The sequence below is a fragment of the Mycothermus thermophilus genome (genome assembly GCF_041956435.1).
Source record: "Mycothermus thermophilus strain CBS 625.91 unplaced genomic scaffold VTJ04scaffold_8, whole genome shotgun sequence".
Classification (NCBI taxonomy): domain Eukaryota; kingdom Fungi; phylum Ascomycota; class Sordariomycetes; order Sordariales; family Chaetomiaceae; genus Mycothermus; species Mycothermus thermophilus.
In genome coordinates, this window is record NW_027191434.1 from 162,563 (window position 1) to 184,934 (window position 22,372).

The 22,372-nt window shown below is 54.7% G+C and overlaps 6 protein-coding genes across 6 annotated transcripts; 4 read left to right on the forward strand and 2 right to left on the reverse strand.

The window, feature by feature from the left end:
* Positions 1-3,321: 3,321 nt before the first annotated feature.
* Positions 3,322-4,739, reverse strand: VTJ04DRAFT_10548 (uncharacterized protein; the record flags this gene model as incomplete). Its single annotated transcript, XM_069358299.1, has 2 exons — positions 3,322-3,509; positions 3,578-4,739. 2 exons carry the CDS (start codon positions 4,737-4,739, stop codon positions 3,322-3,324), a joined length of 1,350 nt encoding a protein of 449 aa, XP_069213877.1.
* A 259-nt stretch (positions 4,740-4,998) lies between these two features.
* VTJ04DRAFT_10549 (uncharacterized protein) lies at positions 4,999-6,230 on the reverse strand (the record flags this gene model as incomplete). Its single annotated transcript, XM_069358300.1, has 2 exons — positions 4,999-6,026; positions 6,089-6,230. The coding sequence occupies 2 exons, from the start codon at positions 6,228-6,230 to the stop codon at positions 4,999-5,001; spliced, it is 1,170 nt and encodes a 389-aa protein (XP_069213878.1).
* A 508-nt stretch (positions 6,231-6,738) lies between these two features.
* On the forward strand, positions 6,739-11,615 carry VTJ04DRAFT_10550 (uncharacterized protein; the record flags this gene model as incomplete). The annotated part of the gene is made up of 2 exons (XM_069358302.1): positions 6,739-6,772; positions 6,832-11,615. 2 exons carry the CDS (start codon positions 6,739-6,741, stop codon positions 11,613-11,615), a joined length of 4,818 nt encoding a protein of 1,605 aa, XP_069213879.1.
* Positions 11,616-13,161: 1,546 nt separating this feature from the next.
* On the forward strand, positions 13,162-14,643 carry VTJ04DRAFT_10551 (uncharacterized protein; the record flags this gene model as incomplete). The annotated part of the gene is made up of 4 exons (XM_069358303.1): positions 13,162-13,282; positions 13,346-13,398; positions 13,478-13,734; positions 13,800-14,643. The coding sequence occupies 4 exons, from the start codon at positions 13,162-13,164 to the stop codon at positions 14,641-14,643; spliced, it is 1,275 nt and encodes a 424-aa protein (XP_069213880.1).
* A 1,292-nt stretch (positions 14,644-15,935) lies between these two features.
* On the forward strand, positions 15,936-17,110 carry VTJ04DRAFT_10552 (uncharacterized protein; the record flags this gene model as incomplete). The annotated part of the gene is made up of 4 exons (XM_069358304.1): positions 15,936-16,068; positions 16,131-16,186; positions 16,262-16,602; positions 16,675-17,110. 4 exons carry the CDS (start codon positions 15,936-15,938, stop codon positions 17,108-17,110), a joined length of 966 nt encoding a protein of 321 aa, XP_069213881.1.
* A 1,095-nt stretch (positions 17,111-18,205) lies between these two features.
* Positions 18,206-18,897, forward strand: VTJ04DRAFT_10553 (uncharacterized protein; the record flags this gene model as incomplete). The annotated part of the gene is made up of 3 exons (XM_069358305.1): positions 18,206-18,410; positions 18,490-18,806; positions 18,862-18,897. The coding sequence occupies 3 exons, from the start codon at positions 18,206-18,208 to the stop codon at positions 18,895-18,897; spliced, it is 558 nt and encodes a 185-aa protein (XP_069213882.1).
* Positions 18,898-22,372: the final 3,475 nt, after the last annotated feature.

A 22,372-nucleotide genomic window follows, 5' to 3' on the forward strand; every position in this document is an offset into this window, starting at 1 on the left:
GCCTGAGAGCCTCGATCAATCATACTGAGACGTGTCCTCACTAGGTACCTAGGTGCTTGACGGATAACCAGCCAGAGTATAAACGGCCAGCTTCGGTTGAGGCATCGCCAAAAACTTAGAAACCATGTGAGGTTCATGAGCAATGAAAAACCAGCAGTTCTCGCACAAATCCAATGGGACTAACGGAAGTCAGGATGAGTTCTCGACCAGTGAATTGTCGGCCCGGTAATTATTCCGACGAGGGATGTTCCATCTTCACCGACTTCGACTCCGGTTAGGTGCCACGTGCAGGTCCAGGGGCAAGTACCTCCCGCAAAGCCTCCCATGAGCTGTCTTGACCAACACAGATGAGCCTCCATTCAATACCCCTACATGAACATGGCCGTTCCTGGAGTGGGGATTATAGTCTTTCTGAGCAGCCATTACCTCCAGGTGATCAACTTTCGTATCCCGCCTTAAATCAATGCCTTCGAAACCGTCGCCGATGCTATGGACTGTTCCCTCCATGTCTGCCACAAGCAACGCACATCCCTTCTACAGCTGCTACGCACCCGACTCGGACCAGACGCCCTTTAAACCTTGCGTATCGGGTCGTTGATTCCCCAGTCTTAAAAGCTCCGGACGGCTCCGCCGAATGCTCTTGACCTTCCATCAGGCTTCCCCAGGACAAAGTCAAGTGGATGTCCCAGGACATCGTGCCTGGGCCGGCATTGCCGTCACTGGATTGTCATCCCCTGCACCAGCAGGGTGAGGACCTTAGCAGCCTCACGTCTTTCTTCCAAGTGGAACGTCGGAATGTAAGAGCTCTTATCAACGCTTGACATTTGGCAGGACGCTGAGCATCTGAGTGTCCAGTGATTCCGAGTCCTTGCCTGCTCAAGACTGTGCCGAGCCATCTGTTAACCACAAGGCATTTTCCGAAATCCTGTTGCTGCTGGTGACTTGCAAATTGGGGAAGAGGATGTCTGAGTGTGGGCCTGGGGTGGAGGATAGGTTATGGGATTGGGCTGTCGATGAGCATCAGGGAGAGCTTTCGACTGCCAACCCTCATCCAGATGAGCCAGAGCTCACGCACACGGCTCTCAACACAACCCAGACCCTCGTCACCCAAATGACACACGTTGGCGCCGGCGACCGGGAGGAGACCCACCAACAGGCGACGGAAATATCTAAACCCTCCACGACATTCATCGGTCGGCAAGACGAAGCGCTTCCCCCCGCCCTTATGCCACTGTCAACAAACAGTCTCGCGGGTTATCAGTCCAAGCTCGATTCTCATCAGTAGGCCATGCATACTATGTGTGGGACGGCTGGACAAAGATGCGGTATACAAGGCCTAACCGGAAGCATTGCTTTGAAGCAACATGCTCGCCGGGGTAGCAGCGGCTATGACCTATCGGAGAACGGCGGCTATGGCGAGGAAGTTCCACATGCTAGCCTTCCAGGCATCATGGATGAGATCACATCGGATAATGCTGGGGTTGGTGGTTTAGGATTACTCAGCCTACCCGGTAACCGAGATCTCAATGCCTCAAAGGAAACGCGTTGGTGCTTGCAATGCGTTTCGACAAGCCGATGTCTCCCTAACGATGCCATCAACTCAGTTTGTTCCCATCACCACCAGCATGCCCCTTCGTCAACCACACAAATGCTGGATTTTGTTGCCAGAGGGACTGGCAACATCTCAATCTGCCCTGGAACGACATTGCCTTCACGCTCATCGGCCATTGATCCAGATCAGCATGTGCTGAGCCAATATATCTCCGTCCATCCGGCAAGAGAAGTAATTCCGATCCGACAAGACCACCCTGTTGCAACAGAGTTCTTGAACAGAAATGTCTCTGGCTCATTTGGAAGCGTTGCTCCCATGCCACTTCCAAGCCTGGCCCAGTTGAAGCTCGACAGTCCTGGCTCAGCAACGTTGTGCAATCTTCCCAGGCTGGGTCTGATGTCGTCGGAGGATATTCTGTCCAATGGGCCGGTCTTGAACCTTCTAACTCGGGCACGTCTGCGGCCGCAGAGGTAGTGGTTCCCTGCGAACCCAGCCAGATGGGTCTGACCTTGGAGACAACCAAATCCATGATGCACTTGACTCAACAGAGTTGTTCTGACCGAGTGTCACCCATGATCTCTGTCGGCCTGACGTCTGACGAGAGACGCCCGAGGCTGATGACCCCCTCTTCACTTATTAACATTGAACTGAGACCTTTACCGATCCACTCTCAAGCTCCCTTCAAGTGTGATACTCCTCGTTGCTCTGCCCGCTTCAAGACCCTCTCCGAGCTCGAGTAAGATCCTTTTCATCTGAATATACTCACCGTTGCCCATGGCACATACTAATCGTTTGGAATGGAATAGAGAACACAAAAAGAGACGTGAGAATCGACCGTATCGCTGTCCCGAATCCGATTGTGCTCTCACCTTCTGCACTTCAAGTGAACTCAAGCGTCATGCACGATCCCGCGTCGGAGGTCTGGCAGTCCGCTGTCCACATTGCTCTCGATCCTTCACCCGGAAGGACAATTTGTACCGGCATCTGAAGAAGCACCATAGCCGGAGGAATGTCATCAAGATGACGCACATGTAACATAGAGGGTCATGATGAGAGGGGTATCTGCTTGAGGGTGGTTGTTTACCGGTCAAGGGAGATTCCGCTAAGAACTCTGAACAATCACTTGGTGGCCACCCGGTCCTGATGGTTTTAATGCCTCCTTATTCTTCAACATGTTAGATTGATCCAAATAGACTTGACTTCCTTACCAAACTGCGCCTTCAAACCTGAAGCAGTCTTTTGCCTGATAGGGTAGATCTCAGGCCACGTCGTGAGACAAGCCCAAACTGCACAATGATGGTCGGATTGAATCGACCTCACATACAAACGACATGGGGCCACGAGCTGGACTATTTATCCCCCGGCGAGTAGCCCCCGAGAAAGTTCTCTGAAGAGCAGAACGTTTTGGTGGATTCAATTGTTCCCAGGTGCGTCATTATTTTGCGCACCACCAAGGGTGCTGGCAAGTTTGTTGGCAGGAGTGGCATTGGCTGATTGGGGCAGACATCACCCGGACATACACCAGGCTAAAGTTTGCGTTTGCGGCGCTGCAGATCCCTACGGAGGCGTTGCTAGTGCTTGTGGCCTCCTTGTTGAGATCCGTGACTCCATGGAGAGGAATGTCGCTTTTGTTGAGTCCCCAGGTACCATACCCACCACAGGCAAGGCAGTAACATGACACAATGACATGATCATCCCTTGAACTGAATCTCGTCCTGTGGACATTCAATTTTCACAGATAAGCCTAGCGTCATAGGAAAGTTATATATCTAATTTCCAAGAGCATGCTTTACCAGCCGCTTGAAACCCTCAACCGAGTCCTCCAGTTCCCCGACGGTCAACGCCTCATCCTCACCATGGGCCACCAAGATACTGCCCGGCCCGTACAGATAGCTGACGTGGTCACCATCAAGGTTGGGCACATCGGTGCCATAGCTGGCCACCATGGTGTCAAAGCCTAATAATCCGAGTCAGCAGCGAACCCTTCGTTGAACAGAGGACAACAAGAATCATAAAGAAACTCACCATCAACATCACACTCACACTCCACCGGTCCATACCCCATGACCCCCTCCAGCCTCAATCCCTCCTTATCCACCTTCCCAACCACCTCCTCCATCTTCTTCGCCACAATCCCCAACCCCGTCTCCTTCCTTCCCACGGCAATCCTCACCGCCACCTGAGCCTCAGCCTCCTGCGCAATCACATTCGCCGCGACACCTCCATCCAGCGTGCCCACATTAACCGTCGTATTCCCAAATCTCTCCGACGACCCCAACGTCGCCTCCGCATCCAACAACGCCGCAAGTCCCCGAATCAACGACGCCGTCGCCGACTTCGCGCCCGACAGCCCCGGATACCCCGAATGTCCCGCCCTCCCTTTTGCGCGCAAAGTGGCGAGGAGGATCCCCTTGTGCCCGCACGCAAGCAGATTAGTCGTCGGCTCGCCAAAGATGGCCGCTTTGAGTTGGACGTCGTGATCGCCCAGCCAGCGGGAAAACGTCTTCATCCCGATGCCGTCGGTTTCCTCGCCCACCACGAACAGGAGGGCGACGTGCTCCGGGTTGATCTCGCCCTTGCGCAGAAGGTCGGTGAGGGCGACGACTTGCGCGGCGACGGACGCTTTGGCGTCGACGGAGCCGCGGCCGCCGATGAGCGTGCTGCGGGACAAGATGGGGTAGGGGATGGGTTTGTAGGGTGGGATGGTGGTGCGGTTGAGGGTGTAGGGGAGGAAAGGGGGGACGACGTCGATGTGGGAGGTTAGGAGGACGCGGTTTTTTAGGAATGCGGGGGTGTCGATGGTCTGGGAGTGAGGGGAGCCCGACCAGGCGAGGACATTGTAGCGCGTGCGGGCGTCGTCGGTGTCGTTGTGGTGGGAGGTGGATGGGGATGGAATGGGTTGCAGGGTCACCGTGTAGTTTTTGGAGAGGAGGAGGTCGCGGAGGAGGATGGCCACGTCGTGCTCGGAACCGCTGATTGAGGGGATGTCGATGAGATAGCGATGGAGGGAGAGGAGGTCGGTTCGGTATGAGGGGATGGTTGGGTCATTGTCAAATTGGTATCTCTGTTGATAAAGCTCGTTGAGATGTTGATCAAGGTAGTAGTTGTGGGCAAGCGGCTGTTGTTGTCCTGAGGACAGTCCGGATTGGACGCCTAGGAGGAATAATAATTGAGCGTTTGCTCTCATGGTGTTTTTAATCTCTACGAGTACTCTTATCCATACGAGTACAAGACGTGAAGATGAGATGAAGTGAGAAGATGCAGATGAAATGTCGGAGTGACGACAGTCCGCTCTGCCCCAGTCCAGCGATGCCAAGCCGGGAGGCTGGGAGACCCACTCCCGCCGGATACCGCCGGGAGGTGACCTCGTCACCGTCATAATGCTGGTCCGGTGTGTTCGGCCCGACCCCGATATTCACAACACAAATATTTTGGTATATTTGCCTCTACCACCGCCACCTCTCAGGCAGCACCTTGCTAAAGTCAAACCGCCCATCAGCCCCCTTCACCACCGTCCCGCGCTCCGTGACAATGGCATCAATCAGCTCATGCGGCGTCACATCAAATCCCGGATTCCACACGTTAATCCGCTGATCGGCAATCGCAACGCGCGCCGTGCGGCTCGGATCGACGGTGCCATCCGGATTTACCACCGCACCGCTAATCTGCGTCAACTCCTCTCGCTTCCGCTCCTCAATGACAATCCCGTCTCCCGTCTCCGTCTCGAGATCAATGCTCGTCGTCGGCGCCGCAACCACGAACTTGATCCCATGATGTCGCGCCAGCACAGCCAACGCGTAGGTGCCAATCTTGTTCGCCGTATCGCCGTTCCGTACCACGCGGTCGGCACCGACGATAACAGCGCCGATGGACATGTCGCCGCGGCGAAGGCGCATCAGGGAGGCAGCCATGCTGTCGGTGATGAGGGTTGAAGGGATGCCCTCGTACACCAGCTCGAAGGCAGTCAGGCGACTGCCCTGGTTGTAAGGGCGGGTTTCGGTGCAGTAGGCGTGCTTGAGCAGGCCTTGGGAGTGGAGGCTGCGGATGATGCCGAGCGCCGTGCCGTGGCCAGAGGTGGCCAGAGAGCCGGTGTTGCAGTGGGTCATGACGGAGATGGGACGTTCGGGGGTTGCGCCGTACTGCTGTTGGAGCCAAGCTGCGCCGAAGGTGCCGATAGCTTTGTTATTCTCGAGGTCTTTGGCCAAGAGGTGCTCGGCTTGGGCGAAGTAGGCGTCGAGAATAGCTGTCCTGGCTTCCTGCGCCGCTAAACCCTCGGTCTTGGCGGCACGGACGGCCTGTTTGAGCTGGGCGATGGCATTGCTAAGGTCGACAGCGGTAGGCCGGCTCTCCTTGAGGTAGTCGAGGCGACCCTCGATGTAGGAGACGGTCTCTTCGGCATTCCGGTCGCCAGCCCCTCCCTTGCTCAACTCAACGGCCAGACCAAGAGCAGCAACGATGGCAATGGCGGGGGCTCCTGGGACGTATGTCAGCTTGGAAGTCCATTGATACCTGAGAATTCCATAAGAAAGCACTCACCCCTCACCCTCATGGACCGGATGCTGTCGAAAGCCTCTTCTGCGGTTGAGACTTCATCGTAGTGGTGCTCATGAGGAAGACGTAGCTGGTCGAGTACCAGCAGCTTGCCGCGAGTGTACTTGATAGCCTCGAGGGTTGCCATTGTGAAAGCTCAGCTCAAAGTGTGTTGCCTCACGGGAAAGAAGCAATTAGAAATTAAAAAGAAGAAAATTAAAAATATATCTCAGCAGAGGGAGGTTTGTAGCACAGGATGGCGACATTTCCTGCCCCGCCATCAGGGTCCTCAAAAAGTTCGGCTCATGGCGGGGTCAGGCCAGGGGCAGAACGGGCAAAATGGCAAGGACAGGGGTGTTTGCAGCGACAGGGGGCAAGGCGGTGAACGTTTTCAGGCTGGGCAGTGACGCAGTGCTCCGCTGCGACTTGGAGCTCAAGATCGTTGCTGCCGTCTTGCATCTTGCATTCCATTCCAGGGGTAGAGAGCTCTCACCTCTTTCCCAACACAGAAGACACAACTTCGAGGTTTCTCCAAGGCAATTCGGGGAACTCTACCTCTTTCAACCCGAAATCTGGAAAAGAAAGCCGTTCCATGGCTGGATCCCTTAACCCTTTGACCGCACCCAGGGCATGACATTGACGGCGACACCGCCAGCATGGAGCAGCCCTTCTCGACGTCCAAGGTGACGGGTATGCTTTTCTATTCTCTCTCTACTTCTGACCTTTCCCTTCTAACCCCCGACCTCCAGTCGAGTACCACGATCCCCACGATGTCTACAAGCTGCTTGCTCCTGGCCTGATCCCCAGGCTCCCCCTCCGTGACCTCAACTGGCAGTCCCACTCCGGCCCCCTCCGCTCCATCAGCTCCCTACACGTCGAACTCGTCCCCGCTGGCGTTGACCCCTCAACCACCTTCACATCCGCTGCCTCCCTGAACCCGAAAACCTCTGGTGCTGCTTCAGACACCCCCGCCTCCACGTCCACACTTGCTCCTGCAACCGACGATGGCTTCCAGCCCGCCACCGTTGCCGGCTCCAAACCCTCCGCCGAACAGAGCCGGCCCCCATCAACCGCAACCCTGCGTCCACCTGTTGCTCCGCCACAGCGCAGACATCAGATCCCAGGCTTGCGCCGCACCCCCTACCTCAAGCTCCTCCTAGTGCGCTGCGACGACAATGAGACATACAAGTCCACCACGCGCGCCGAGATCCGGGAATGGATCAAAGCCAACACCGCAGCCTCGCAAGGAGGACCGGGCAGCCATTCCGAAAATCACGATGCCTTCGAGTGGCTGCTGATCCACGTCGTACTTCCCAACTCGACTGCTGCTACCCAACCCCGCGTCTCCAAGTCGAGCGGCCAGGATTCGACAGACTCCAAATCCGCCGTCCGGTGGCGCGGCGGCTCCAGTACCCTTCTCGAGAAGATGCGCGCAGACTTCAACGGCTCCTCCAAGGGTGCCGTTGACCGCGTCCGTCAAATCCGTATCGGCATCAACGACGTACCGTACCACATGCTGCCCCGCGTTGTTCCCGCTGTGCCCACCGGCTACGTCGAGACCGAACAGGACAGTGAAAATGCCTGGGCCGACCTGATGGCCAAGATTAAAGAACTTATTCTCTCGAGCTTCGACCGTCGAGTCACCCAGTACGAAGAGGACATCCGCGAACGTGACGCTCAGCGTGCTCTGCCCGGATGGAACTTCTGTACGTTCTTCATCCTTAAGGAGGGCCTGGCCCGCGGGTTTGAGAGTGTCGGCCTTGTCGAGGACGCTCTTGTCATCTATGATGAACTGTCAGTGGGCCTGGATAGTGTCATCAAGGAGCAGGCAGCCTCCGGTGATGCTGACGCCCATGGTGGTGCCTTGCTGCCATTTACTGAAGATCTCAAGGAGATTGCCCAGAAAGCCTTGGATGGCGAGCTTGAGTTTGACGACAGCGAAACGGTCGACCTGCAGTCAGGAGAAAAGAAACTCGCAGACGCTTTTGACGGCATCCCCATCAGCTCTGCCAAAAAGCCATATCGCGACCTGATCCTCGCCAACAACGTGTCGCTCTTCGACTTCCGTTGCTACATCTTCGCCCGCCAGGTTGCCCTATTGCTTCGTCTTGGCAACGCTTGGTCTTCGCGTGAAGAGCTGTTGGCTAAGCTTAAGGAGCAGCAAGAACTAGTCCCCCGTGGTGTCGCTCCCCGTGCTCCTGCGCCAAAGCTTGCCGAGGAGCCCGAGAATCTGCTTCACCTGGCCGAGATCTGCAAGCGGACCCTTGAGTTCGTTCCGGCCGTGTCGAGCGTCATGCGTCGTGATGTCTTGACGGCCATGTCGAATGACGGGGCCGACCCAGCGTCTCCCGACCCGCGGCTCGCCGAGATTGTCGATAACATGGTGGCCGCATTCGCGTTCTCGGTCGCCCAGCAGATTCTTGCTCAAACATCCACCAAAGCCCTTCCTATCCCACCATCCACCCTTGGTGATCCTGCAACGGATCGCAAGTCGACAATCCCAGAACCAACCGCTGTAATGCATCCGACAAGGAGTTCCTCCCTGCGGCCCAAATCGCCACAGGGACCTCCAAAGAGCCCCCTTGGCTTCCCGGGGCCAGGTCGCCCCGACGAGCCGCCAACACCATCGTTCCCCAAGGCAGGACTCGAAGAGCTTGCGGCTCGCCGTGCTGAGCTGTGCACACTCTCAAGGAACATACTTGAGGAGTGTGGCAAGAAGCGAGGCTGGACAGATGGATGGGCGTCGGTCCCCATCGTGGGCGAGACAGGGGTCGAAGAGATGGAAGAGGTCAGCCTCGACGATGATGACGCCAACAAGCCTACCGAATCCGCAGATGCCTCTGCTCCGGACGGAGACGACGCTCCCCAACGCACCGTAGCGGGAGTGAGCAACGCGCTTCTCCGCACTGCTCTCGACAACAAGGATGATTTCTACCGCCTGTACGAGACGCTGACTGATAAGGCGCTGCGTCACTACACGGTGGCGAACCACGTCCATGCAGTGCAGGCCAACATGGCCGACCTAGCGGTGCTCAAGCTGCACTTGGGCGAGCACGCTGAGGCGGCCTCCTACTTCTACCGTGTCATCCCCTTCTATGGGGAGAGTGGTTGGAGTCTGTTGGAATTGTCGATGCTTGTCATGTATGCGCGCTGTCTGAAGGCGCTGGGGAAGATCGATGACTACGTCAACAAGGCGCTGCGCCAACTGCTGTGCAAAGCAGCGGCCGCGGAGCGGGATAGGTTACAACACAAAACGCGGCTGGGGATTTTCACGGGCTCGAAGCCGACGTACCCGGACACCACTGCCCTGTCGGGGTTCCTCAACGACCTTCTGGAAGCCTCGGCTTCGATGCCCAAAGACGTCCGGATTCCCCTCGCCAGCCTGTTCTCCGACCTCGGCCTCGACGGTGCTCCTATCTACGACGATGGCCAAGACGGCTTCTCTCTTTCCCTCGTCCTGCGCAGCCTCCTGCCTGATCAGTTCGAAGCAGCGTCTGTCAGTTTGCGTCTTGCCAGCTCGTCGGGAGCGGGGCGCGAGATCTGGTTGCAGTCTGATGGACCTGTTGTTATCCGCCCGGGGTTGAACACGGTCAAGCTCCGCAGTACCGCCTTTATGGAGGGGACTTTTGAGGTTGACCAGATCCGGGTGGTTAGTCGGCGGTTGGTACTTCACTACGAGCGCGAGTCTCAGTCTGACAAGGGCAAGTCCACGTTGGGCAAGTCACGGGTTACGCTCCACCAGCGCGCGAGCTGTTTGGATGTGCAGTTGACCGGGGCGAGGGATTTGCAGCTGGACAAGAAAAAGTGTCTTGACCTGGAGCTTACTACTGGGTGGAACGACTTGGCGAGCTGCGAGGTCAAAGTCCGCGCGGCGACCGGCGGTTTGAGGCTCGTCCTTAGCGAAGCCGAAGTCATTTCCACCCCGGAATCGACAACGCACAGCACAACTCAATCCGGGTCGTTCACGTTCAGCACGGTTCCGACCAATAGCTCCGTCCGCATCCGCATCCCGTTCACCGTCGAAACGGACCTTTTGGAGGTCACCGTCCGCGCGGAAGTCAGCTACACCACCACCAACGCCAATGGCAAGACATTTTCGCTGTTCAAGTCCGCCGCCGTCCCGCTCGCCTTGGCGCTCGAGGTGAACGTGCAGGATATCTTCAAACACTCGGCGCTTTTCTCGCGCTTCGCAGTCTCCACGGCAAGCGACTCCCCGCTGAGGCTGCTCGAGTCGGAACTGACCGGGTCGGAACTGTTTGACGCCGAGTTTGGGTTCCCCTCGAGCCAGCCCGTGGTGGTATTCCCCGGCCAGCCGGCGAGTTTGTTGTACAAGATTACAAGAAAGAAAGGAGTCAAGTTGGGGCCGGATGTCAAGAAGACGCTGTATCTTAAGTTGGAGTACAGAGTGGTTCTGGAGGAGGTGGAGTGTCGCCTCCGTCGGTCTCTGACGGCTGCGCTGGGGCAGACTCCGGTGAAGGAATGGTCCAAGGTTGCGGTTGCGAAACTGTTGGGGGTGCTTCGGGATCGGGTTTTGACGGGGTACGAGCTTGAGAAAGCCACGCTGCTTGGGGCGCTGCCGTTAAAGGATGCACTGGCGGATGTGGTGTGGGAGAAGCTGTTTGCCGGGTTGGGGAGGGATGTGGCGGTGGGGTTGGGGGGGGTTTTGAGGAGGTGGGTGGTGGACAATCCTGTTTTGGGGTTACCTGGTCCTGGACAAGATGTGGAAGAGAAGGAGGAGGCAGGGGGGGAGGAGGGATTGCCGGTCAGCTCGATCCTGATTCCCGTGGACGTCCCATCTGTGCCGGTGGTGCATACGGCGGATATCCGGTTGCACAAACCGTTGCCGGTGGTTGCCGGGACGGATGGACAAGGCGAAGAGGAAGATGACGATGATATCAGCTGCCCAACCGTGCTGGTCAACCAAGTCTTGCCGGCCACGCTCCACCTCCGCTGGACGAGGGTGTGGGACACGGCCGGGGAACGGCTCAGCGAGGATCTCGAGTTTGGGTACGAAATTGTCGGCGCGCCGACCGTTGGTGGAGGAGTGATGGGCGTTGCTGGCGGGATTGGGGACGCGTGGCTTGTGGGTGGGAGGAGGAAGGGGCATTTTGTCATTCCAGCTGTGGAGGACGTTGAGAAGATGCTATCTTCTGCCGGGGATGGGGATGGGGATGACGAGGAGGGAGAAGAGAAGAAAGTAGTCGAGGTGGATGGGTTCCCAGCCGGGTTGACTTCGACGATGGAAACGGAGGCCGATATCCCGCTGGTCTTGATACCCCTGAGGGAAGGGTACCTGCCGTACCCCGGGGTTGAGATTCGGGAGATTAATACTGCTACTACCGGGGCGGCGGGTCAGGCGGGTGGGAATTGCGAGACGGATTTCAAGAATATGGGCGAGACGGTGCTGGTGGTGGCGGATCGCGGGAGGGTGACGTTGAGTTTGGATGCTAGTGGTAGCTCGGGAGGGCCGTTGGTGTTGGAGACGGAGCCGGCCGAGGGGTTGAGGAGGGCGGGGGTCAGGGTTGTGGTTTGAGATGGGTTGGGAAGTTAGATAGATATGTAGAGAAATATGGAGACAGGACATAGGCTAGGTGTATTTGTGATAGGTAATAGATGGGGCTGTGGATAGAAGTTCTTGTTTTGTTCGTGATGAATCCTTTTTTGGTTCTTAATCCCACTGTCAACCCTAACCCTCCCGTTCCCAATTGTGACTTACATGCAACAAAGCCCCGAGAATTCTCGCCATTCCGGCCATCTTCGCAACTTTAAAATACATAGGACCCAGGTTCAGTGAGCTTGCAAGCAGTGCGTGACTCAACGTCTGGTTTCGCGGCCATTCGCTCCATCTCCCTCAGCCTCAGTCGTCAGGGTTAAGTCACTTGCACCTTGATCAGGGGCAAGGCGTGGCCTCCCAGCCTAAGACGAAGCAGGTCTAGGATACGGGCAAAGGCCACGGTCGATTTAAGGAATAAAGCCAGCCATGCCTACAATACGGATGGTGATTGGAGGAGGATCTTGCCTCTTTCTCATACCTATACTCTCCAAGTACCTCCTCTGAGATGTCCATCCTGCTGTCCAAAGTGAAAGAGAAGGAATACTCACCTCGGTCCCCGGCCCGGACTTCGATGTGGGGCCGAGTGGGGCCGTATGTTTGACCCGGCGGACAACTCGTGATCCACTTCCTTTTTCGGCACATTTTCCAGACGGACCCAGGTTGGTTGGGATGGAGGATATATGCAAACGATCGGGTTGTCAGTGGGTTGGGTCAGAAACCAGCCACTCAAAGCACGGATCTGTCCAGGCCTGGTTGGTTGGAACCGGTGGGGGATCATACCGGAGCGTCCAATGCTTTTCTGAAAGAATACTTTGTGGCTTCCATGAGCTGGAAGGTGGACGGGGAATGGCGGGAACCGAAAGCGAAGTCCCCATTACCCACGCTGACAAGTGTATGTAATCCTCCCTAAGGTACCCACGCCTGCTTTGACACTGGTTTCGTTCCCCTCCCCCACCTCATTCCCCCGCTCATGGCTGAGGCTGGGGTGGCGCATGGGCAGCTTGTGATGAGAGCAAGCAGCAGCAGCAGCAGCAGCAGCAGCATTAAGATGCAGCAGCTCCCGGCAAGTTCCGCTTTTCCAGCGCGGGTTGTGGATGGGTTCACGTGTTGCTGGACAACTCTTGTATTGGGCCATTCCAGATGCCGGTAGCTATCGTGGGCTAGGTCAAGATGCGTGGCGCACTTAAGATGCAGAACGAGGCTGAATTGGCAGATTCCTTTTCTTCGATGATGGTTTCGGCTGGACAAGTGGATGTACATACATATGGACAGACAAATCTGGTGCTTGCTGGGGTTGGGACTCCTGAGAGCTGACAGTTTTGGAATTCCGTTGTTTCTTTTCTTCTTTGTTTTTGAGTTTCCTTTGAGGGAATGTTTTGAGAAGTAAAACCACAGAACCCAACCCAGCTCTCGAGCTCGAAGCGTTCCAAGTTCAAGCCAGACAAACAGCCGTTCGGCGACTCCTGACTTACCAATGTGACCCACTCCGACGTTACTCGAGACACCACGCTAACAAGGTATTACAATGGCCGCTATCAGCGGAGGCTCAACGAACTCAGCCCTGCGCAAGAGGTCTTGGGGATATGGTATTGTCCACGGCAAATTATTTCTGACTGCGGTGGCCGTCACCGGTTTGAGTATATATTGTAAGTAACCAGACACGATGGGGCATTCATTATATAGATTGTGTTGACACGACAGCTATATAGGCATTGCTACTTCCGGTATCAATTTCGCTAGCCTCATATTTGGTCTTATTACGGTGAGCATCTGTCATTTGTATTACTCAAGCAAGACCTCGGCTGCATGGAATTATAGGAGGCCTAACGCCGTGTCACCAGGGTTCCTGGACAATTATATATTCCATGTGTCTTTCGTGTGCTCCGAAGGGGGCCAACTTCTCGGTCATCGTCGTCTTGGACCTCTTCTCCTTGGGGCTTTGGGTCGCGGCCAGTGTGCTTTTCTTCCATTATAGCAAGTCTGATCCGAAACGCATCACTCGCACATCCATGTATGGTTACGGATCTTACTGGGTGTCCGAAGAAGCCGAACCTGACCCGCGGATGGTCGCTTCAGGAGTACTATCTATTTTGGAGATGTTAGTCCTGAATCCTCTCCGCACCCCAACACCTCCTTGCCTGCAATCTGACAGTCTTCATTCAGTATCCTCCTTTTCATTGCCCTCGCTTACCACCACACTGCCTTCGGGCCCGCCAAGGAAGCTCAACAAAAAAAGGCCATCTCGACTCCCCCGAATCCAACCACGACGACCACCACCACCACCAACAACAACACCCTCTCAACCCAGCCCACCACTCCTGCGACAGGACCAACCCCAGCCTTCGCCGCAGACAAATTCGTGAAATACACCGGCACAATCACCACGCCGCAAACCGTCTTTGTCCCCATCGGCACCTCGCCCGGCGGCCGGATCCTCCCCATGTTCGTCAAGATTGGTTCGCCTTCCTACACGCCCAGTTCGTCTGACAGGAGCCTTCCCCAAGGGAACCGGCGGCGGACGGCCATCAACATCGACGGCGTCGTGGTGAATGATGGGCAGTATGTTAGGTTTACGGGCACGACGCAGACGCCGGTGGATATTTATCTGCCCCTGCCTAATAATCCTCAGCAGCAGGACTCTGCTGCCGCCCCCACAGGTAGTGGTAATAGTGATGACGCGCGAGAGCTGGGACCGATGATTGTCCAGTTCGGATCTGCCAGTTACACGTCTGGCGGTGTGATATCGGAGGGTCAACAATCGACGTCGTCACAGAATAAAGCTCGTCGGTCACTGAGTATAGATGTGGATTTGGAGCTTGGCCCAGAGGTAGAGATTCCTGTTGATGGGCTGGTGGCGGCGGGGGCTGGAGGGGTGATGCAAGGTCAGGAGACGGCGGTGGGTGGGACAGCAGCGGCGATGGGTGAGACGGCGGCGGTGAGTGGGACACCGGCGGTGGGTCAAGGGGAAGATGAAGATATGGGTTTCATGGATGACTTTTTTGGGTGAGTTTGAAGAGGAAGAATTAGGTAAGTACCAGGTAGGTATTAGAAGGAGAGGGCTGGCAAGAGCGCGGACTTGGGGTCGAGTAAGGAAAACAAAATGAATGATGATGACGTTATGCGGGTACCTGCCTTAGGTTTATGTTTCATGGAATCGTTAATTACAACCGTAAAAGATGTTAGCAACGATAGAAATTTTTGGGAAGTCTGGTTCTGCAATGGCTGTGCATGGTGGGTTAGTTGCTGATATGTTGTGGGCCTCATAACCTCGGCTCTCCTCGACATCTCTTGAGATCTGTGGACAATACTGCTGTCTTGGTCCTCTCGTTAGGGACTCGGGACCCGGCAGATTGGTAGGCGGCGGATGAACCCGTGTTCCGCCGGTACTGGATCCACTGTGCTCCGTGTGGGGCCGGACGGAGGATCCACTTATTTCCGGTCCGTCTTCCGGAAGGTTACGGAGGTTCAATCCAAATAGGGAGCAAATTGCGGGTTATCCTGCTCTATGGACAAGGTACCTACTACTTACACCATGATCAAGACAACGCGAAAATTGCAGAACTTCAGGCCCGACAGCGCAGCGGAACTCGCCCTCTGCTCCTCTGACTGTCTATCAAAAACATGTTACAGAGGAATGCTTCGTTTTCGCATTTTGGGCTCCGAGGAGTTGGTGCCACCGTGTGTTGGCCGGGGTTCCATGACTCAGGTCATATCGGTATGAGTAAAAAGGTCGGGCAACACTGCCACGGACTTCATCAGTCTTCCCCTCTCCGGCCCCCACCTGCGAGGCTGTGTGGCGCATGGACATCTGCCGGTCCAATCATGCCCGTCACCGCTCCTGTGCGGCTGTGACTTGGCTGCACCAACCCCCCGGAAATTTCCGCCTCCATTACGGTTCGTGGTGGGTTTGAGTTGGCAGAACGGACAAGTCAGGACGCGTGGCGCACCCCCTAGACATGCAAAAGTTCGGACTGGGGCTGAATTGGCGCGGTTTGTTTCTCAACGGTCATGGCTGTCCGATGGGCTGGGAGCTCGGGAAGCAGATCACAATGAAGGATCGTGGCTTGGAAAGCGCAAAAACTGAGATGGAGGGCCGCAGCATTTCCCGATGTTGCTTTTCGATGAGTTGTTTGTTGGAAATAAGATAAAGAAGGAATCCATCCCATCTTGTGTTCTCGATCGATGCTCATCCTGTTCCGTTTGTCTGGGTCAATGGTCGTTCGGCGCGTATCTTTGACAGACCGCCGTTTGTTCATCGTGAAATTGGTCGATTGAGACATCAGAGTACCCGAACAAACCATGACCGCGGTCACCGGGCATTCGGCCGGCGCGGTCGACACGGCCCCGCGCAAGAGGTCGGGGAGTGTTTTCCGTTGCGCCTACGTCTGTGAGCTCATTCTTGCGATCATCATTCTGTCCTTGGCCATAGCCTGTACGTCCTTGAATCATCCGAGACGTGTGACATCGGTTTCTGCTAACACTATGGCTCTCCAGGCCTCGTCAAGTATAAAAATGCCAACGGATTGAGTGTCATCATGGGCATCGCGATGGTAAGATGACCGACGATCCATTGTATTTCTGCTATGAGGTGGACGCGAAGTATTAACGCGTGGGATATCAACCAGGCCTCCTTCACAATCCTCTACGCTTTCTGCTTCCTCAGCTCGTGCTGCACCACTGAAACTTGGAACGCCACCTTCATCGTCATCATCGACATCGCCTCAACTGCACTCTGGATAATGGCTGCCGTCCTTTTGCTCCTCGATGGCCTGTTGGATTGGGATAGCAAGGCCCGCAACGCCCCGCTGATAGATGGCCCGTTGATCCAAGCCCGTGCCCTGATCGCGCCCCGCGGCGTGATCGAGCCTCGTAGAAGGGGCGGAGGCGGCAGCGGCAGGGGGTCGAGCATAACTTTCAACCCCAAATACGCCATGGTTGCTGCAGGGGTAATGTCCTGCTTCCAGGTGTAAGTTTTGATACCTCTTCTCTACATTGCCCCCCACACCTGATAGCTTGCGATCTAACGTCTTCCATCCAGTATCTTGTTCTTATTGTCCATCTGCGTCCACCGCTACGAGTTCGGTCCTGGCAAGGAGGTCCAGCCAGAAGAAGGCATTTCGGATGCCCCTCCTCCTTATAAACCAACGGCCCCGACAGCGGCCACCACCACCGCCAACAATAACAGCAACTACTACTACGGCAACAACAGCAACAACAACACTCCCTTCGTACAACAACACGCCTCCACCTACACTCCAACCACTACCGACCGCTACGGTGCCTGCTGCGTCAACAGCAGCACCAACGCCCTCTTCAAACAATCCACCCCCAATTCCAACCCGCAAGCCTTCATCGTCCCAATGGGCAACTCACCAAACGGGCCCGTACCTCCTGGAAATACGCAGGGCCCGGCGTATTACTTGGTTCTGCCGCTACGCCAGGGTGGCGCTCCCCCGCCGTCAGCCGGTCGGTGATTACCTTCTTGCCTAGGCTTTGATGACGGTTCAATAAGGGTTCGGAAATGACAGGCGGAATGGTATTAGTGATGGGTCAACAACATTTCGGTTTAAGTCAGGACGGCTATGACAGTGGATGGGCGAAACAACCCAAAGAAACACCTATAATACTGGATGGGACACATTGGAATTCCCCCGTCCATAATTAGGACTGCCTACGGTTCGACTTAATGACTTGACGATTCTCACAATGGAGAACCAAGGGTATAGTACAATGAATGCAATTCAAGCTTTAGGACTGCTCTCCGGGCTGTTTCTTCCTTTTTGATAATTAAACATGTCGCAAACCTCCTCGGCCGTTAAGACCCACGTTGTGAAGAATGTTAACACCACCCAACAAACTGTATAGCACGTCACAACGAATCGGTTGACGGTGTGAGTGGGTGGTATGCTACATGCTAGATGAAACATGTAGGTACCTAAGCTACCGAGGCACATAGAATCTCTGACGTGTCATAACAGAGTCACAACGGGATAGTTGATCGAGGCCCCTCAAAAGTCTTGAGTTTGAGACGAGAGAGTCATCCATGAGGTTTTCTAGGGCTGAGTCTCTGAATATCCCACTTTTGTGAACATGAAAGCGGCTTCGTGTGGACAACTCCCAACTCAAAGCATTCTACCATTATTTCAGACTGGCCTGCATGTTTCTCGATCTTCCCCACTACATAGTAATAAGCAAGGCAAATGGCTAGACATATAGGTTGTTAGCCTGATGCTCAACTCCTCTTCGATTTCCCCAATCACATCACCTAGTTCTGGAGGCTGTGAGTCCTACGTGGTAGAGCCTGATGATCTGCCGTCGAGCTCGCTTGGCTGCTTGGCTGCGCCACGCCAGTCGGCTCGCTGCCAGACGCATGACAGTAAGGCGCGCCTAGTCTTGGGTGCAATCGGGCTGGTGGGAATAATTTTCGGACTATAAATATTACCTGCGCGGTGGACGGTGGGTGAACTCCGTTAGGACGCCTGGCGAAATCTTGAGAGACGTCTACACAACTACCTACCTGCCCGCACTCAACCGCAAAGCCACAACGTATTGTCCAAGAACCGTCGGATATGCCCGAGTCAGTTGGTTTCAGCCACAGCCTCACCAACACCAGCAACCGAGCGGCGATTTTGTCCACACTTGCATGGCTTAATGCCACCGACATCACCAACATCACTACTACTTCTACGAAATGGCCTGACGTTCTTTGTCTCAATACATCGGCAGTAACCTTGCCCTTGATGCTCAAATGCCTCAACGCCACAGGTGACACGAGTAAGCGACATCGAGTATCCACCTTTTGGAGTTCAAGAAAGGATTATCTAGACGGGTTTTCTAACTTCCATAGCCACAGGTTCTGCCGGTGATCAAGACTCCATTCCATGGCAAACCATCTTCTGGGCGTTCGTCCCTCTCGCTCTGGGGAACATGATGCAACCCGTGGGACGAGTCCTGGACGAACTCCCTCAGTCGCGGTTTTGGATGCGCGTGTCGCCCATTACTTGTCTCGTCGACATGGTCTTGTTTTTCACCTGGGTCCTGGTCGACTACTTTGACCCCTTCCAACCGCAGAATATTATCGAAGGGTCTCGGTGGGCGAGCTTCTGCTACCATTTCCGCGCCGAGGTTGCGTACCGGTTCCGAGACGGGGACAAGTTTTTCCCTTCGAGAGTGCGGCAGCCACAAGATGAGAGAATCGACGCTGCAGACGTAGCTTCTCCCACAGAGACTCCTCGAAGTCAAAAGGTACCACCATCCATGAATAAAGGGAACAAGTTTGCTAAGGAGGCAAAGGCTCGACCTGAAGAGGAACCACTATTATCCACCCGGCCGTCCATCGAACAGGCGCAGTCTCCATCCAGAGAGAATAGTCCGCATGCATACCCACCTCACCCTAGACTTTTAGACGAGTTATGTGGCTTTTTGCTTTGGGACCACCCATCTTGTCTGCTTGATGAGGAATTTGAGCGGCCACCCTCTCCCCATCAACCCTCGTTCGAAACACGGCCTCTGGGCCGATGGGCTCTACTTGGCTTATCCGGTATCTACTGTCAGTCCATCAAGCTGCTCGCCCTACGCGGCGCCCCGGTGACGACAGCTATCGCCGCGATATACCTTTTCACCCTCATATTTGGCGAAGCTATCAGATTTACTGCCGAGTCGATATCCCGAGGGTTAGTGGACGCAGAACATGGAGTCCAACCCCAACCCCCGCTATCTACGACGAACCCGACCAGAGCACGGCTTACTCGATTTGCGACCCTTTTTTGTTCCAGTCTTTATCTGGCCGTAGCTGAACAGACCGCGGTTTTGTGGGCCATGATATCTCCCACGTCCCAGGGTGTTGTGGAATACTTGGCCTTCTCACCTCTCTTGATGATTCTAATCGGCTGTTCCCTATATCGGAGATGATGGTCAACTTTACCGTGCTTTTCGTGGATATGGTGTCAGGTTATACGTCCGATCCATATTGGCTATTGGGCGTATCATTTGTTGCTGCTGTCGCTGCTATTTTGGCATATTACAAAGGGGCACTTTATTTTGTTTTCACCATGATGTTGTTCCTTCCATGGCTGTTGTTCAATAGTCTTTGTACCATGTTACCGTTTGAAACTAGGCATTTCCTAGGGTTTCCCACAACATACAAAGAGCAGTTGTGGGCACTCAGGTGGTTCAGATTCTTATCACTCGCATTTGGGTATTACATCTGGGTTTTCGATGGGAGAGACATATCGCTGCCTGAGTGGGTGGGACATTTCGGATAATTGGTAGCATAGGCTAGGCACATCAGCACAATTGGGTGTTTGCTAGATGTCTTGATGATAGAAGGGCGAGGACGCTAAAGTGTATTAGCTTGGGTTCAGTTAAACGAAGGTAAACTATAGTTCCTCAGCCGCTTTTCAATCTTGATCACGGTGACTCTTTCCGAGGCATGAGACGATCCTGGAGCCAAGAAGCATTTTGGACGTGCCAAAATACGTGGATTTCAGAGACGGCCTGAAATATTGATCCCAGAGCTGAAGTCTTTAATACACAGGCAAGAGTGTTCGTAGGTGACCTCCCTGCAAAAGCGGATAAGCTCTCCACGCCCACAGCAACTTCCAGGACGTGGTCTGGCCCCAGGAGTTTGAGCCACTCACTCCACTAACGCTTTCCTGCATTCCATTCTAACAAAAGATCAAACAGAAATAAACAATAGTACCCAAGTTTTGGGCCAGGTGCTCATGACCTGGCTCTTCAAGTGCACAGGCCTTTGTTTATCATATTACCTAATATTGTCGATCATCCAAAGACTTCCACCCATCCTGGCATCGACGTGCCTTGTTCATCATAAACGTGAGAATAGTACCACAGCCCAGCTATCCAGAGTTTCACGCACCCCAACAACCATACCCTCTCCTCCTCGGTAGTAGGCAACCCTATAAAACGCCCAGCTGACGGCTTGCTCAAAACGTAAACAAGCCCAAGCATAAGTGGTAGCACCGCATTCCTCGCTTTATCATGGGCAAGAGAAGAAATCGGGTCGCTAAAGCAGCCGTCAAACCAAGCCAGCGCAGATGGGATGGCCATTATCAAGGAAACAAAGGTGATTGTGCTCCTATCGTAGGGAATGACAGAGCAGGTTAGGGCATAATATTCTGAAACCATGGCCATGCCGAGCAGAACCAGAGTGCAAAGCACCCTGATCAACGTATCGCTGTGGTCGAGAGGGCTGTCCCTGACGGCGTCGCGACGGACCCAATCTGCGCAGCGAAACACAAGCATCTGAAGACACCAACAGCGGCTGGCCGCAAGATATGCGGAGGGAGTTTGGAAAAACAAACTCGCAGAGGATATTGGAGGTTTGTGGGGTTGTTCGTGCCCTGTGTTGTCTGCTTGAAACATCCAATCGGCGGTGAGGCACACAGCCTCCCCAAAGATGAGGCTGACAAGGTATATCGATGCCACCGCCTTCGTCCCCGGTGCGCTCTGTATTGCAAACAACTTGATCGACTGACAGTAGGTCCCGGATAAAGCGAGCAGGGCCCACCTGCCCAGGGGGGTTGTTTCGAAGGAAGGTTGATGATGAGAAGGCCGTGGCTCTTCTGTCAGCCAAGGCCTTGTAACATCCGTGGGAACCTGCTCCCCTTCCGTGGATGGTGTCTCTTCTAGCGTCTCAAGTCTTGTCATCGTGACAGAGTGCCTTCGTTCTTCTGTGGAAGCTGCATGCTCCGGCCGTGGTGTGGTCCTTAGGAGGGCTCGTCGACGAAGAGGAGCTATCTCGGGGGAAGAAGACTGAGGAAGAAACAGTAGGCTTTCTGTTGTGCAAGGTCTCAATATTCCTGTATTAGTAGATGGCTCCCCTTCACTGGGTCGTGTTCCTTGGTTGTGAGCTTCTCCTCCTGTCAGGGAAGATGGAGAGTCTGCAGCGCTCTGTTCTCTTTCCCAGGACTGCCCTCGCTCAACAAAAGAGAAGCCCCCTTTATCTCGAAACCGGCACGCAACCTCAGCACGAAAATGGTACCAAAACTTCGACCACCAAAATCCTCGGAGAACAGGAGGCTGTTCCGGATGAATACAATCGACAACGACTCTTGAGAAAAAGTAAATCATATCAAGAAGGCAGAGGACAGGCGACGAACGCATCCAAAACCGTAAGTTCGGCGGTTGCTCCATCACGCGTCCCACCGGCTGCATCATGTTTCCCAAGACAAGAGGGACCAGGGCCCAGAAGACGGTTTGCCATTTTGCTGGCTCTCCCTCTGAAGTTGGGGTTGCGGCTGTGGACAGGATTTAATAGAGATCTTCGATTAACTGGTATTCAAGCGTCAAAGCAGAAATTCATGGATATCTTACTTGTGTCGGCGATAGTTCCGTTAAGACAAGGACATGGTGTATTATCATTCATGTTAACGAAAATGCTGTCAAGATGACCCAGTATTCTGTTTATCACTCGACACGTTGTTTGCCGTTTGATAGTACAATTAGGTGTGACGTGAAACGTGGATGAGAGAAGTCGATGATACTCTGAGAGAAAACGAAGACGGAGGAGATCTTCTGTGAGGTTGCGAGGCTGAAAGGCATCACTTGCCAAGACCGCATTCTTTGGCTGTTCATCAAGATTGGCCCGTCAAATGGTCGTCGACATCATAGCGGCAGCAAAACGTGGCGCAGCCACGCCACACGGCTGATTGATGATGGGAAGTTCTTAAGTTCCCGGTCAGACACCAACTACTAACCGCCAAGCGGATAATAGG